Below are 15,801 nucleotides of genomic sequence, written 5' to 3'. Positions count from 1 at the left end.
GCCTGCGCAACCTGGGCAACACCTGCTACATGAACTCCATCCTGCAGGTGCTCAGCCACCTCCAGAAGTTCCGAGAGTGTTTCCTGAACCTCGACCCTTCCAAAACCGAACAGCTCTTGAACAGAGCCGCCAACGGGAAGGCCCCGCTCGCGGGCAGGCTGGCCAGCAGCTCAGCCACCGAGCTGTCGCCAAGGAGCCACAGGGCTGAGTCTTGTGAGCGGGATGGTCTCTTCTGGAATGGCGGCGCCTCCATCACCAAGAGCCTCGAACTCATCCAGAACAAGGAGCCAGGCTCAAAGCACATCTCCCTCTGCCATGAACTGCACACCCTTTTCCGAGTCATGTGGTCCGGGAAGTGGGCCCTGGTGTCACCCTTCGCCATGCTTCACTCCGTGTGGAGTCTGATCCCTGCCTTCCGCGGCTACGACCAGCAGGACGCTCAGGAGTTTCTCTGCGAGCTGTTGCACAAAGTGCAGCAGGAACTCGAGTCGGAGGGCACAACGCGCCGGATCCTCATCCCCTTCTCCCAGAGGAAGCTCACCAAACAGGTCTTAAAGGTGGTGAACACCATATTCCACGGGCAGCTACTCAGCCAGGTGGGTGTGTGTCCATCCTAACCCCAACTCTACCCATCACATTGGAGGGAAGCTTGTACGTTAGCATTTGGGCTTCTCGTGAGTGCCTCCTGCAGGTGGTTGGGTTATGGGGTAACTAACAATGGCTGTAATTATTCATAATGGAGGGGCCATTGGACCTTTCATTGTACTATACCCTGTGATGGCCTTGTTGGTGAACTTGCCTCCTGCCTCTTTCTGGGCAGATTTTCAGTGTAACTTGCTATATCGCTTCATTTTTAATGAATGTCTTTACCCTTTAATGATGATATGGATAATCTAATATTCTCTTTATAATTAAGTATCCATGGTTGGCATGACATCTTTGATCAGTTTTAGGAAACTGAACAGTTTGCCTGTAACCCTGGTTCCATGATATTTTGAAAGGGTATGTATTCTTACTAACTTGATATTCTTTACACATATGGAAGGGGAGTGGCTAGGAGGATGCGAAAGGCCTAAACGAGCCTCCCTCCTGTTCCCCATTACCTGTCATTTACTGGGTCTTCAGCCATGTACAGACAGAAGCAGTGACTCATAGATAAGGCTTTGTGAGAATATGCAGAAAGAGAATATTTATTGTGAGACACTGCAGAAAGAGAATTTTTAAAGTTAAAAAGGTGGGCAACTTAAGAGATTCAAGTAAAACCTCTATACTATGCTACTGAGGTTTGTGTCTTGGCATTTAGGGTTTTAAAAGAATGATGTGTAGGATGGGAAGAGAAAGTTTATTTAAGCTTTTAGCATTTGAAAGGGGAGTATTTATGGGCATTTACTTTATCCCTTGAGGGTCAAAGTAAATTGTAGAGAACAATTTAAAATAGTAAATTGTTCTCTATGAAGAATCAGGACAAAGGTACATCTGGGAGGGTTGTAAAGGTGCATCTGAGGTCTGATCACAAGGTACTTTGAGGCTCTGTGGACACAGGGATCAGTGTAGGGATGCTGCAAGAACCAGGGGCAAAAAGAGAGGCAAGTTAGGATTGCATGGAAGGAGCAGAGTCTGGAAGAGGAAGGAGTGTGAGGATAAGAAGAGCAGACAGGAATCTGCAAATTCTCCGTCTCAGACTGATTCCCTGGTAACTTGCAGTCTGTACCACACCACTGCGTCTGGCAGAGCATGCTTTGGGTGAGAAGAGAGAAAGATGTAGGTAATAACTCTGTGCCGGATGGTTTTCCAGTTCCAGCTAGCATTACAGAGTTAGAAATATATACAGAAGTAGCATGCTCTAACTCTCTTAAAGTTATATTATTTAATATTACAAATAAAATATTTTTTAAGACTGTATACTTAGTTTTGATCAAGTTATGTGTCTTGTATAAAGCAAGCAAAAACATGTGTGGGAAGAATGGAGTTATATAACCTGTAAGTCATGTTTTTCATTCTAGGTCACATGTGTATCATGCAATTACAAATCCAACACCATTGAGCCCTTCTGGGATCTGTCCCTGGAGTTCCCTGAACGCTATCACTGCATAGAAAAGGGGCTTGTCCCTTTGAATCAGACAGAGTGCCTGCTCACTGAGATGCTGGCCAAGTTCACAGAGACAGAGGCCCTGGAAGGGAGAGTCTACGCTTGTGACCAGTGTAACAGTGAGTGCCGGGGCTGGAGGGGAGAGTGGGGGTGTGCGACTGGAATATCAGTTTAAGGTGCTTTTTTTTGCCCCTTTTAGTCAAAAGTAACACTGATAATATTGAGTGGTTCTAAGGCATGTTTTAAAGATTTTTTTCTTCCCATTTTACTGAAAATAAGCATATGGACATTATATATTAAAAAACAAAACCGTTCTGGCTGATACGGCTCAATTGGTTAGGCATGATCCTGTGCACCACAAGGTTGCCAGTTCGATTTCCAGTCAGGGCACATGCCTGGGTGTGCAGAAGGCAGCTGATCTATGTGTCACTCTTATATCGATGTTTCTCTCTCTCTCCCTTCTCCCTTCTTCTCTCTCTAAAAATCAATAAAAACATTTTTAAACAAACCTAGGAGTGGTGCCTCCTTTGACTTCTGCTGTGATTGACATTAGCTGTTATTTTGGGAGGCATTTGAACGTATGGATCCTGAAATGGGGACTCTAAGAATGTGAATACTTCATAGTACTGCAGAGGTCTTCATGAAACTCATGAATGTAGAATCTGACAGATCTTATTTAAGTTCAGGTGGCATAGCCTGTTGGAGGGCTGTGGCATCAGAAAAGTGTACTTTCGTATTGAATTTGTAGATTTAAAGTGTTAGGAGTGGTGGTGCAGGTCTGCACAATAAGATCAAGGAAGCAAATCGTAGGGTGCATTGCTCTCTGGAAGTACATTCTGCACTTGTTTCTTCACATGCTTGAAAGGTTGGCATTTTGGAGGCCGTCAAAAGGAAGTATTTCTCTATCATGACATTAACTTAAAATGTTTAATTTTTTTAAATCCTCACCCGAGAATATTTTTTATTGATTGATCGAAAAATAGATGGGGGGGAGAGAGAAAGAGAGAACCATTGATGTGAGACATTGATTGATTGCCTCCTGTACACTCCCGACAAGGATCAAACCTGCAACTATTTTGGTGTATGGGACCGTGCTCCAACCAACGGAGCCACCCAGCCAGGGCTTGTGGCTTTAATTTAAAAGTGGAACTCATCCTCGCCGGTTTGGCTCAGTGGATAGAGCGTTGGCCTGTGGACCAAAGCGTCCCAGGTTCGATTCCAGTCAAGGGCATGTACCTTGATTGCAGGCTCCTCTCCAGCCCAGGCCCTGTTCAGGGCTTGTGCACGAGGCAACCAGTTGTGTTTCTCTCACATCGATGTTTCTGTCTTTCCCTCTCTGACTCTCCCTAAAAATCTATGGAAAAATATCCTCGGGTGAGGATTAACAACAAGAAAAAAAGTGGGACCTTTTCCATGTGGTTATGTGGGCATCTTATCCAGGGCCCCTCCTGTCTTGCCACACTAAAGCTCAGTACTCTGTTAACTCAGCATATGCAGAGGAAATGCAGAGCAGATGTTTAGAAGCTCATGTTTGGGTTTTTGGCATATAAGGATTTGGAAACTAAAATTAATGGATTGTACAGAGATGTAGAAATCAACTTGCAGCCATATAATACAAGTCTTGTGAACAAAAACCTTAATATATTATTTGCATATGGTTTTTTTTAAAATAGCAAACCTGTGGGAAACCTGTTCTCTATGAAGTATCAGGACAAAAATCAAAAGTAATACTTGATGTTATTTTGCTGTTTTAAAATAAAAATTGAAATGCTGTACTTGGTTAACTGTAGACTCACATGACCTGTTTCCCATTATATATAAAGGCAGTGACTTAAATCTTATTAGAGCAGTATCAGTTTTGTTTTTTAATATTGATTCATAAGCCTTTTACTGGTAAGGAACAGCAAAAGGATGTTAACAGCTTTAATTTCATCATTCTCAGACATAATAGATAGGCAAGAAATACTTTTATTTATTTTTGCAAGAAAGGGTTATTTTTCTGGTTTCCAGATGTTCCAGTTTACCAGGATTTCTCTAGGCAAGTTCAAATAATAGCAGGGAAGGAAAGCTATGGTTAAGGGATGAAATGAATTGATCTTTTGCTTGTGAATTTTCAAAATATCAGCTTTCTACCTCTCTGTGTGGCCAGCTTAATCAAATGGAGACAGAACTGATCAATCTCAATTGAATCAGTAATTTCTTTTTCTTTGTGAATTTCATTTTAGGGAAACAAAGCCAGATTCTATATGGTCTTCATCTTAGCTCACACACTCCCTCTGCTGACAGTGGCAGTCACTGCGGGGTTACCAGACAGAGCTGCAATAATTTTTAAAATCTGCTGGTGAATGGGAATGTAAAATAAGCCCAGGCCCTGCCCTGAATTCTCTTTCTGTTCATGCCTCCACATATCATGACCGCCAGCCCTACTAAATGCGATGGCACATGCATTCTGCGGCAGTCTATTAGAGGAGCAACAGCTCCACGTTCTACTGTCACAGAAAGCTCCATGATACGTCATCTGCTTGTGATTTGGTACCTTTCACGAGTGGTCTAGAGAGGACTTGGAATCAGATCCCAAGCTCTTCAGACACTGAGACCATGATATCAACAGCTCAGAGACAATCGGCAAGCAGCACAAGTGGGCCACTAATTTTACATTCCCATCCATTCACCGATTTAATTAATAGCAGAGCAGTCATCAGTAAATAGTTATAGAGAAGGTTTCTAAAGGACAATAAGAGAACTTTATTTCCATTGTTTATTTGCTGTAACTAAAAATGCATATCCTAAAATACAGTGGCTTTAGAAACAAAATTGAAGTCTGAACACTGATTCTGCTGTGGACTGGGTGATTTGTCCAGCATGTCCAACAGTGTGCTTTATCCAAGAGACGTTTCAGCATAAAAATATAAAACCAGAAAAGGTCATTTTCTAAATATTTGTATATGCCACACGCATATCATGCTGGAGGGGGAAAATCTGTGTAAATACATTGTCCTTTAGTAATACTGTATCCTCTTACCTTTTTTTAAAGCCTGAAATACATGCAGCATTCCCCATTTTACAGGAGAACAAACTGCGATTCAGAATTTGAATAACTTGTCCAATAGCATACAACTAGCTGTGAACAGGAAATAGAATTAGGCCTTTCTGATGAAAACAAAAAGCCTTTAAGTTTATATTATGGTGCATCATAATTTAAGTTATAAATACATATTTACTAGTAAAGGCATAGAACCCTAACATGTGCCTCTGTGCATATTATTGCAGTCACCTTGTGTTATATTCCATTAATAAGCCCATGACATCAGGAGTGTACCATCCTAAACCCATACCAATTTTGGAAATTGCTGATGGCAAACATTTGAAAGTAGAAGTATCAGGATTAGGTTTAGTTGCTGGTAAGTCAGATCAAATAACAATAACTTAAAATGAGAAGTAATTTTTTCCCTTCTGTTATATAATAAAGTCCAAAGGACCTTCCGGGGCTTGCATGGTTATTGGGGATCCAAGCTCCTCCCATCTTTCAGCTTTACTCCCTAAGTTCAGATCTTCATCCTCAAAATTACCTCATGGTCCAAGGGCAATTACAACAGTTGCAAACAGTGGTGAGGACAAAGGATGCATCCTACAACTGAGTCAGCCTTCTTTAAGCTGCCATCCCAAGAGTACCACACAATCACTCCTTTTATCTGGGCTAGAACTCCCATGGGCACAGCATGCAGACATGTGGGGCTGGGAAATGCAGTCCCACAGAGGGCCATAGAGCTGCCCCAAATAAAATTGAGGTTCAAATACTAAGACATAAGAAGAATGCATATTGAGTGGCAAGTCATTGTCTGCCACAGCTAGGAGAGAATGAGATCCCTCACAGTCTGTCTTATACCTTCCCAAACCATATAGGCAAACGACGAAAATCCAATCCAAAACCCCTTGTTCTGAGTGAAGCTAGAAAGCAGTTAATGATCTACAGACTACCTCAGGTCCTCCGGCTGCACCTTAAAAGATTCAGGTGAGCTTGCTCTCGGGCGTCCCACGTGGCTGTGAACTGTAGGAACAGCTGCTTCAAAGGCAAATGGTGAGGGCAAATGTCTTTGCTGTTGGGAGGGGACGCAGGCTCCTTGGGGACCTTGTGCTTGCCGTGGAGATTAAATGAGTCATGCCCAGTGAGACAAGATGTTGGGGCCCAGCAGGACTGGGCTGCTGCTCTCATGGCCCCTTTTAATTGGCTAACCTGCACCAGGTGTCTGTGCTTGAAGGTTTTCTACCCTCGCTTTGGCTTATATAGAGTCATCTTCAGAATAATGTATGAGAGAATCTGTGAAAAGGGCAGGCAGTAAACTATAAAAGATTATTTGCCTGAATTGCTTCTTCAGGGATCTGTAGCTTCAGAGTACCTCATGGAACATTCACCAGAAATATATGTGGACAGTAATTACTACTGTTCTGTTAATGTGAAAACCAAAGCTGAAGGTTAAGTTTTCTCAGTTCTGCCTACCTCTATCTATGATCACTTATGCCACCTTTTACTGATAAGTTTATATCTATGTTCTAGGTGGTCTGGCCGTAATCATCGAGAGAAGATTGGGGTCCATGTCGTCTTTGACCAGGTATTAACCATGGAACCTTACTGCTGCAGGGACATGCTCTCCTCTCTTGACAAAGAGACCTTTGCCTATGATCTCTCCGCAGTGGTCATGCATCACGGGAAAGGGTTTGGCTCAGGACACTACACAGCCTATTGCTACAACACAGAGGGAGGTGCGTGCGCTTTACTCTGTAGGGTGGGGGACACGGAAAAGGGTGGTCTGTCCACATTTCATTGCTTTCTTTTTCATCTCTAGTAGGATAATACATACATGTAAATCCAGTTGGAAGAATTATGGAAGTTTAATTCAAATTTTTGATAAATCACTAAATAATAACATGAGATTATTCTGAAAATTAACAGGAACTGACACATGTGAAAGTGCTTATTAGCATGGTGCCTAGCACATTATGCTCAATGTTAGAGTTTATCATTATTATTAATACTTCTGCTGCAGACCTGTTTCCTCTTTGGTTATGCAGAAATTATATGACCCATCTAGCCTCATGGAGGTATTGCATGAATCTCACTAGCCTCGGCTTATAATAAAGTTGAGGACATTTTCTGAGTATTCACTATATCCTTATTACATCCCTTATATGGGAGGTGTGGGGATACAGGGACCCCTCCCAAGTTTTCAGTCCTTATCCCGAGGGCAGAGCCTCCCATCTACTGTGCTGGGGCAGGTGCGCTGCGGGGTCTTTTCAGCAGTGTACTGATCTTGAACCCCTCAGCCCTTAGGGCAGCCAGAGTGAGCCTATGAACAAAAACCTTTTTATTCCTTCTAAATGTTCCTTTATCACGCCTCTCTATTTACATATCCCCTTTCATCATCCTCCTTTTCCCCTCTCTTCGCCCTCAGTCTCTTGGCTGTCTTTGTGGAAGGCCCTAATGGGGAATGAAAACATCTGACTAAAATAATGATAAAAATTCCAGTCAGATGATATTGTAAGCAGTATTGTGGGGTTTGGTGGGGTTAAAGCTAGTGGGTACAGGGAAGTCTCTTGGTTTCATTTACTTGTCTCCCCTGCACTCCACACCACCACCACCTATAGTCAAGGGTTGGCTCTATTCACACTTCTCTGTCCCTTTCCTCATCTCCTGGTTTTGCCTGCTGACTGGAAATGTAAGTTGGTAGTCATTTACTCTTTCTCTCCTTTGGTTTCCTAGGTTTTTGGGTCCACTGCAATGACTCAAAGCTGAATGTATGCAATGTCGAGGACGTGTGCAAAACTCAAGCCTACATCCTCTTTTACACTCAAAGAACAGTTCGGGGCCACGCAAAAACCCCCGAAACACACCTCCAAGCTCAGGTGCAGACCAGCAACAACCACGAGGGCAGACCACGGACCTTCCCCTGAAAGGGAGGCACAGATCACAGACTGGCTTGCTTTTAAACTATTGGTGTCGGTACATCTTTCCTGATAGGAAATGAGGTTTACTGCAGGAACAGGTTACTGGGTTTGCCTTACTGGGTCTAGAGCAGAGGTAGCAGGTGTCTCATATGCTATCATAAAATATGTAGTCACTTTGTTTTGAATGGATTTGGAAAGTCCCTCCTTTGATAAAACAAATCAAAAGTAGTAACTTGTATGAAGCTTCATCAGTTACTTCTGAATATAGAGGGATCTGGGGAGAGCAAAAAGGGAGTAAGCTAATCACATCCAGCCAGGAGAGCAGCCGTGTTTTCTTTCCATTATGTGATTCCCCTGCTCATCGGGCCTCCTTGCAGCACCAGAAGAATCCTCCTGATGTAAGCAGTCCAGGGCAAAGCACATGAGGGGCCCTGGGCTAGCAGCTTTCCTGATGGGATTGGTTCTGAGGCAGCAGGTGAAGTCTAAGGAATTATTCCTACAAAGGAAGTTATCTTCAGGGGTTGAAAACTTGCAGACTTAAAGAGTGGAATGAGATGCACGGAGCAAATTTCCCCATGCAAAATGGGAGGTTTTTCACCTGTCATACCTTCCCTGGGGCTTCTGAGACTGGCATGAACATCCCTTCATTCTAAAGGAGAGGTTCACATAGGGAAGCAGTAAACTGGCTCGGGACATGTTCTGGTAGCCTAAGGACACTCCTGGCCACTCAGTCCGGTAGTGAGTCCCTGGTTCAGGTCAAGGTCTAGGACAGTGGTTCTCAACCTGGGCTGCACGTTAGAGTCACCTGGGAATCTTTTTAAAATCCTGATTTCTGGGCCTTGTCCTCCGGAAATTCTGTTTCTTTGTTATGGGGTGAGGCCCAGAAGTCAGGATTTTAAAAAGATTCCCAGGTGACTCTAATGTGCAGCCCAGGTTAAGAACTACTGGTCTAGGGTTTAGTTTAATAGCCAGTGGTCCAGGGCTTATCTGAACGCCTGTCACCTGATCTCACCCGGTGCAGCATGTAGCTTTTCTTAGCTCGCAGCTTCTTTCTTGCTCCTGGAGGGCTAGAACATTACTGTTCACCACAAATTTTGGGAAATTTTGCTTTCCAAGGGCTTAGGAAGCTGTCCCCCATATGTCTGGAGAGTTTACTGCTGGTGGCTCTGGCTTGTTTCCTCCCAGATCTGATCCTTACTGTTTCTTTACCCAGCCACAGAGTCCACCAGAGAAAGCAAGGGTGCCGGGGCCTTTACTCCAGTGCTAGCAAAAGAGACCTTTCTACATGGGGTCAGTTTCTAAGTGGAATGAAATAGCCCAGGTGGAGACCTTCCTCCTCATCAGGTACCACTGAACTTCCCTTCCTAATCCTTCACCTAAGACTCAGCAGTACAAGTGAATGCAAACCGAAACTCTTGTGGGATTGCTGTAGGCTGCCTCAGCTTGTCGTATGAATGCTCATCTTTTGACTGAGTATGTCATATAAACATTTCAATTCAGGTAGAAGTAGAGTTGTCACTTGAAGGGAGTAGATATGGAAGGGAGTTTGGGGAGGGATGGGAAGCTGAGAAAAGAGAGGGTAACAAATAAGGGTTGTGGCGTTAGCGCTACTGACGAGCCACATTCTGGAGCAGATCTGGAGCATTTGCTGTTTACCTCTTTTAAAAGAGATCAACTCTCCCCTAGGACCTGCCAGACAGCACTGAAACATGGAGGAAATTCAGAAAGAAAATGGCTCACCCTGCTAAGAAAGGGAGAGCTCCTATATTTTAAATTACACTTGCTTTTTCCAACACTGTGAGGTTTCTGTAATATTTAGCTTTTATTTGGAAGCGATAGCGTATGGCATTTTTTTATGCTGTTTGGTTTATATTGTCTGCTGCAGGCTTCTTTGTATAAGCTTGGCCTGGGCTCACCTCCTGGACACTGTTTTAAAGTGTCACAGCTGCATACGCTGCCAGAGGCTCTGATGTGAAGCTATACTCTCCAGATCCACATTTTAAGTCGGAATGATTGGTATGACTTTTTGTGGCAATAGAAAAGCCCATTAACTAAAAACAATCTGGGAGAGTAAAAAGAAAAGGAAAATATAAATTGTGCCTCATCTTTCACTGAATGCTATATTTATTGTTCTAGAAAAAGATAATTTACAAATAGAGAAGAACTAATAGAGCATCTACTTCATCCCTCAGGCTGTCCAGAGGGAAATATTTGAGGAAAAAAATGAACATTTAATGGAAAATTAAAAGATCTTCAAATTTAATTTTTAGAAATAGTTTTATACCAAATATTGTAAGGCATATTAAGCAGATTAAAACTGTAAAATAAGGGCTTACCTTAGCTGAACACCCCTGTATCAAATTGACAAAATTGTTCAAAGTGAGTTGGAATAGACACCCATATCAGAATCCTCACTGAGCTGCATATTCATGGAGGTGCCCCTGCAGTCGCAGACTCCTCAGGTACCAGAGGCAGCAACACTAGACGCTATTGAGAAGTTAGTATTTATGAAGATTTTTATTAAAGAGTTCCCTGCTACAGAAGTCAACGGCTGTTGTGAGGGAACTGTCCCTTTGCCTTTAATTTATTTACATATTGGAAGTAGACGAATTTCTTAGTTGCATCTTTAAATTGAAACATTCTAAAAGAGAAGAAAATAAGAACCAGGTAGAAGTTGACTAGATGCTGCCAAATCAAACCCAAGTTTTCTTAACTGAACCGTGCGGACCTGCTCTCCCCCGACAAGTAGTCAGCATCCTGTTCCAGGAGCCCTTCGCAGTTGGCTGGTGTGTTTACTTTCTGTTGTAGCCAGCCAAGACGGATGCACCCTGGCCCTCAGAAAGGATTTTTACCTCAGTCTAGCTTGACCTTCATACTTGTGGTTGCCTCGGAGATGAGCATTCATACTAGCGTATAAAAGATTAGGAATGCCCTCAACAGCTAGAAACAAGCTCTATTAAATGGTGGGCAGAGCTCCTGCCAGCTTTGATCCAGCCCCTCAGACTGAGGGGGGTGGTGCCACACCATAGAGAATTTCCAGATGTCTCTTTCAATGTTATGGATAAAATTGGAAACTGTACAAGTGTTCATGTGTCCTATGGACTCAATAGCAGAGTTTATTTTTGTTTTTAATGACAAGGCTTCTAGTAAGTGAGCGTCTGAGTTCCCTTCTCTGGCTTACAGTTCTGTCCTATTGCAAGAACTCATGGGGGGAGTTGGCTGGCAGTGGGCATGGCCCGAGAGGCCCCAGCATAAGCCTGAGAGAGGCCGACAGTAGTGCAGAAGGAAAACTGGTCGGGTGTGGAGGGTGGGATGTGGGTGGGCAGGCAGGGAAGGAGAAATGGAGTTTGTTTTCTTACTGATAAAGCTTTGTGAACTAATTTTATATAATTCATAAAATTTGGTGCCTTGTACCCAATTATGGTTTGCATGGGATTGAAAAGATTAAGGGAAAGGAATCCTTGTCAAGTGACATATTGGTCTGTATAGTGTAAAGGACATTTGGTATCAGACTTTTTAAAAGTGTTTCATGTCTCATGTGTGAAAGCAAATTGTTCTTACCAGCAAGATCTGAAATTTTACTGTAATGTTCAAAATATTTGTGATTATTCACGAAATGTCTGCTTTTCAAGGCAGACTGTGTATCCCATTCTTTTTCACCACCCCTTTTATGTTCAAAACGTTAACTCAAGCCTTTTCAATCAGGCTGGGAGGGCCACCCCTTCTTAACCATGTACTATTCCCCTATCTGGGTTATATCTTAGGAGCGGAAGGTTGCTTTTCCAGCTGGTTGGGAGAGCACAAATGTTCAGAAAAGGCCTTTTTGTTTTTCTAATGCTGGGCAGCTTATGGTAGGAGTCAAACAAAAAGGGGTCCCTTGAAGTACTACCTTCATTAATTCTAAATTTCTTTTGCAGAAAATTTCAGAAAGCAGTGTAGAACAGTCCCCTGTATGTGAACCTTTGATTTAGGTTGTAAGGCAAGCCAGTGCACTGTGTAATTTGCAAAAGAGAAGGCTTACAGAACCTGCCACAGCCCTCTTTCCCCACAGGTGACTGGGATGGTGCCGAGTGGCTGTGGAAGGTGAGACCCAGCCTGCTCACCTGGGTGCTGTTTACAGCATGTCCTTTTCCTCTGCCCTTAAGGTTTCCACTGAGCTCATGAGACTTCACCAAAGGGTGTTTAAAAAGCTCACCACTCAAAGCACATTTAATAATTGGGTCTCTCCACTTAACTACTGGCTTAATTAGGTGAGGAGGTTCTATCTTTGGAGTAAAACCTCCCATGGCCACTTAATTTTTTACCAGGCAACTATGTATCTCCTCGGTGGCTCGGATTCTTTCAAGTCAGCACTACTGCCGACAGCGCCTTCCAAATATGACTGTGAGTTTATATCTTTCACATTTAAGTTAACCATTCTCCTGGTGTAGGGCTTTGACTTTAACCACTGTGCACTCATTCAATCCACACATTGCCCTAAGTACACATAGCTACTATAGCATTGAGGTAAATGGTCATTTTTGTAGACTCTTTCCATACTTACTCTACTGGCAAGTTTCCATTTAAAATCTAAGTAAGAAGTGTAAGAGATTTTCATAGTACAGTGGGACCTTGACTTACAAGTGTCCCGACTAACGAGTTTCTTGAGATACCAGCTGTCTCTCAGCCGATTTTTTGCATCAAGTTGATCTAGTAATTTGAGTTAACGATCTCCTTAACGAGCTCGGTCTCCGAACGAATTAAACTCGTAAGTCAAGGCCCCACTGTACTGTGTTATTAGCCAGGGCTGAAAACTGACAGGATGTAAACCTGATTTCCTTTGGGGAAAATGCTATGTGTTGGAATGGTGAAAGCAGCACTTTCATTCATAGAATGATTGATTACTCACCTCGATTTTTGAAATTGTATATTTGGTACCTTTATTTGCTAGTCTTATCACTTTGAGTAATTAAGCCAGTTTAAATCAAACTTCACCTTATCAGCATATGGCTTTACAAAACAACCAACAGTGAACACTATTACTTGAAGCTAAAACATTTTTAAAAATAAGTTTACTTTCAATTGACATACAATAGAAGACATCAAATTGAGTGAAATTTCAATGCTTTTGAAAGCTACCATATCTTAATTTTACTGGCTTTTGATTTTTTAAAAACATTGATTTCAGAGAGAGGGAGGGGGAGAGATAGAAACATCAATGATGAGAGAGAAGCATTGATCTGCTGCCTCCTGCACGCCCCCCTACTGAGGATTAAGCTCGAAACTGGGCATGTGCGCTGATCAGGAACCAAACTGACCTCCTGATTCATAGGCCGATGCTCAACCACTGAGCCACACCAGCCTGGCTAGGTTTTGATTTTTAACTTGGAAACATTTATGAAATAGAACTGTTCACAATTATGAGATCTAGTAGCAGACTCCAAGGATGTAAGTTTCATTGTTATAAAGAACAGGAGGTGCTCATACTGGTCTTAGCAGTGGCCTGACACAGGTGGGAAGGGGCTTAGACCTATGCTGTGGCACAAAAGTTTCCTTCCTGGTCACCATTTTGGGGTTGATGGCTTCAAATTTAAGCCTTGCTCTCATATATGTGACCCTTCCTCATCTTAACACCTGGTAAGATATAAATCTATCAAATCCTTTGTGGTCCCAATGTAGACTCTTAAAGGTTCAAGGTTTCATGTTAAGCCAGCCGTAGCCCTGAATTCACTGGCTCAAACTCCCTCCTTTTAACAAATGGGACCTACTAGTTAATACAAGGGAAGAGTGCTTTTTAAAAGAAAATATATTAAAAATCTAATTCTCAAAACAGCTTTCTTAATAAGATTTATGCCAGCAGGGTCAAGAGGAATTATTTGGTCTTATTTACTTTTAGTGAACAGGTTGCTAGAGACAACATCTGTCAACCATAATCATTAGACCACTGCGGTACATTTACGCTGACCTGCCTTTCCCATTCATTCCCTTATCCCATACCAGTTCCATTAAGAGACTTGGCAGAAAAGCAGTATTTTTTAAATCCCTAGTAAAGTAAATCAACTAGGAAAAGGTTGTCAAGGGGAACGTGTCGCTATCTCCACATCTCTCCTCCATGAGTCTTCCAGCCAGCTCATTACAGACCCCATTTCCAAAGACTCCAAGCTCCTGGGCAGCGACAGGACTGAGTTTCAGTGTCAGAAAACACATTTCCTTGTGCAGGAAGCCGTTTTCTCAAGGAGACAGATGCTCACTTCAGTGCCCATCGCCCAGGCTTACTTAACACCTAGCCTCCACCTGCCGATCACTGCCCTTTCCACCAATAAACCCCATTCTCTTACAGCAACAATGCCTCCCTGGTGCCTGGGAACCCACCGGGAGCATTAACATGCTGTGCAACACGGAAAGGATTCTTCCCCTAGTAACGCTCAAAAGTGGAAATTCCTCAGTAAGCTTCAGGCTAGTTAACATCAGTGAGTGGTGGCTACAGTTTCCATTTCCTTTTTTCTTTTACTATGAAGCAAGCCACAACCGTGTTTGGGCTTGTTCCTATCTCGTCTGTGAAATGTAAATCATGTTTTTATGATTTTTGTAAATCAACTTTTTACACCTTGTTTTTGTAAGCTGAAGTTTCTTATTAAAAAAACAAAAAATGGCTGTCTCTGTGTGCAGTCTTTATTTCAGATAATTGTTAAAATACCATCAGGTTATTCCTCAAGAAAAGAGCAAAGATCACTCTCTACCGAAACTTAGGAATCATGTACAGGACTTTACAAAACAGAGGACAACACTTGAGCTGAAGCCTGACTGCGGACCAGAGAATGAATTCTGCGTAGACCCGGCGAAGGGAAGCAGGCAGGGAAGGTAGCCATGTGAATCAAACTTCGGCTGCTATCAGGGAAAGTCTTGTGATGGTCACAGATTGGAAGCTCTGTGTTTGGAGGTTCAAGTACATCTCGGGTTCCATGTGTCTGCAATCAGACAACAGAACAGGAGGTGACATGTAAAAGCAGAAATGGAAACGCACCGCAAGGAAATGGGTAGACTCAGATTCCTTCTAACATGGAAACATACGTAACTAGGCAGCTGCCAAAGGTTTTACATCAAATCTCTCCCCGCCATTTTGTGGATAGTTGATAAAACGATGGCTTCTCCCTGCCTCTCATGACACACAGACAGTGGCTACCTGCTTACCTATCTGACTACACCCCTGGCTGAGGTGCCATTAAGTCAATGTCACTCAAATTCCTGGCCAGCCAAACTCCTGCAGCGAAAAGTCCCAAGTTGAGGATCAAGTTCCTGGAAAAAGAATTACTCTATTAATCTTGTGGTCAGAGTCCCACCGCCACCACCTGGAAAAACCTCCCAGAGGCAAACACTTGAGTGTCTGTCTAATAAGAGAGGGTCAGATGCAAAGACCAATGAAGCACTCATCGGGGGCCGCACACCCCGTTTGGGTGCTGGCGCCGCCTCTTCCCGGGTCTACGTCCCACCCGCGGTCAGGGTGACACTCTCCAGACAACCGGGGAACTGAAAACATGGCTTCTGCCGCACCGCAGCTCTCGGAGCAAGGCCCTCGGCAGACCACGGCCGTCACGAAGAGGCCTGGATGCGGGCGGTCTAGGCCCCGGGAGGGCCAGCCCGGGCCCAGGCACTGCGGCGGGCTCTGTGCTCGGGCGCGGAGGGAGGGCTGGGGCCGGGCTGCGGCTCCGTTACCTCCGGAAGTCATTCCGGTCGGTGGCGAAGCGGTAGACGCCCCGGAGCCAATCTCCCACGTTGTCGGGGATTTCGGG

General features: G+C 43.6%; 2 protein-coding genes across 2 annotated transcripts in view; one reads left to right on the top strand and one right to left on the bottom strand.

Moving 5' to 3' along the window:
* The window catches only part of USP49 (ubiquitin specific peptidase 49), a 59,767-nt gene extending 50,914 nt beyond the window's left edge, over positions 1 to 8,853 (top strand). Inside the window, exons 3-7 of the mRNA XM_006776435.2 lie at positions 2 to 596; positions 2,004 to 2,208; positions 5,993 to 6,101; positions 6,645 to 6,850; positions 7,848 to 8,853. Of these exons, the coding sequence (XP_006776498.1) occupies positions 2 to 596; positions 2,004 to 2,208; positions 5,993 to 6,101; positions 6,645 to 6,850; positions 7,848 to 8,038 (1,306 nt within the window). The 3' untranslated portion in view covers positions 8,039 to 8,853. The remainder of the gene's footprint in view (position 1; positions 597 to 2,003; positions 2,209 to 5,992; positions 6,102 to 6,644; positions 6,851 to 7,847) is intronic.
* Positions 8,854 to 12,925: 4,072 nt separating this feature from the next.
* Positions 12,926 to 15,801, bottom strand: TOMM6 (translocase of outer mitochondrial membrane 6 homolog (yeast); the record flags this gene model as incomplete). Its single annotated transcript, XM_006776434.2, has 3 exons — positions 12,926 to 14,979; positions 15,203 to 15,307; positions 15,725 to 15,801. Coding segments are annotated over 2 exons (174 nt in total), but the record flags the coding sequence as incomplete, so codon positions are not given.

The sequence above is a fragment of the Myotis davidii genome, unplaced genomic scaffold (genome assembly GCF_000327345.1).
Source record: "Myotis davidii unplaced genomic scaffold, ASM32734v1 scaffold167, whole genome shotgun sequence".
Lineage (NCBI taxonomy): Eukaryota > Metazoa > Chordata > Mammalia > Chiroptera > Vespertilionidae > Myotis > Myotis davidii.
Note: the sequence above shows the minus strand (reverse complement) of the source record. Positions and strands in the feature narration are given on the sequence as shown.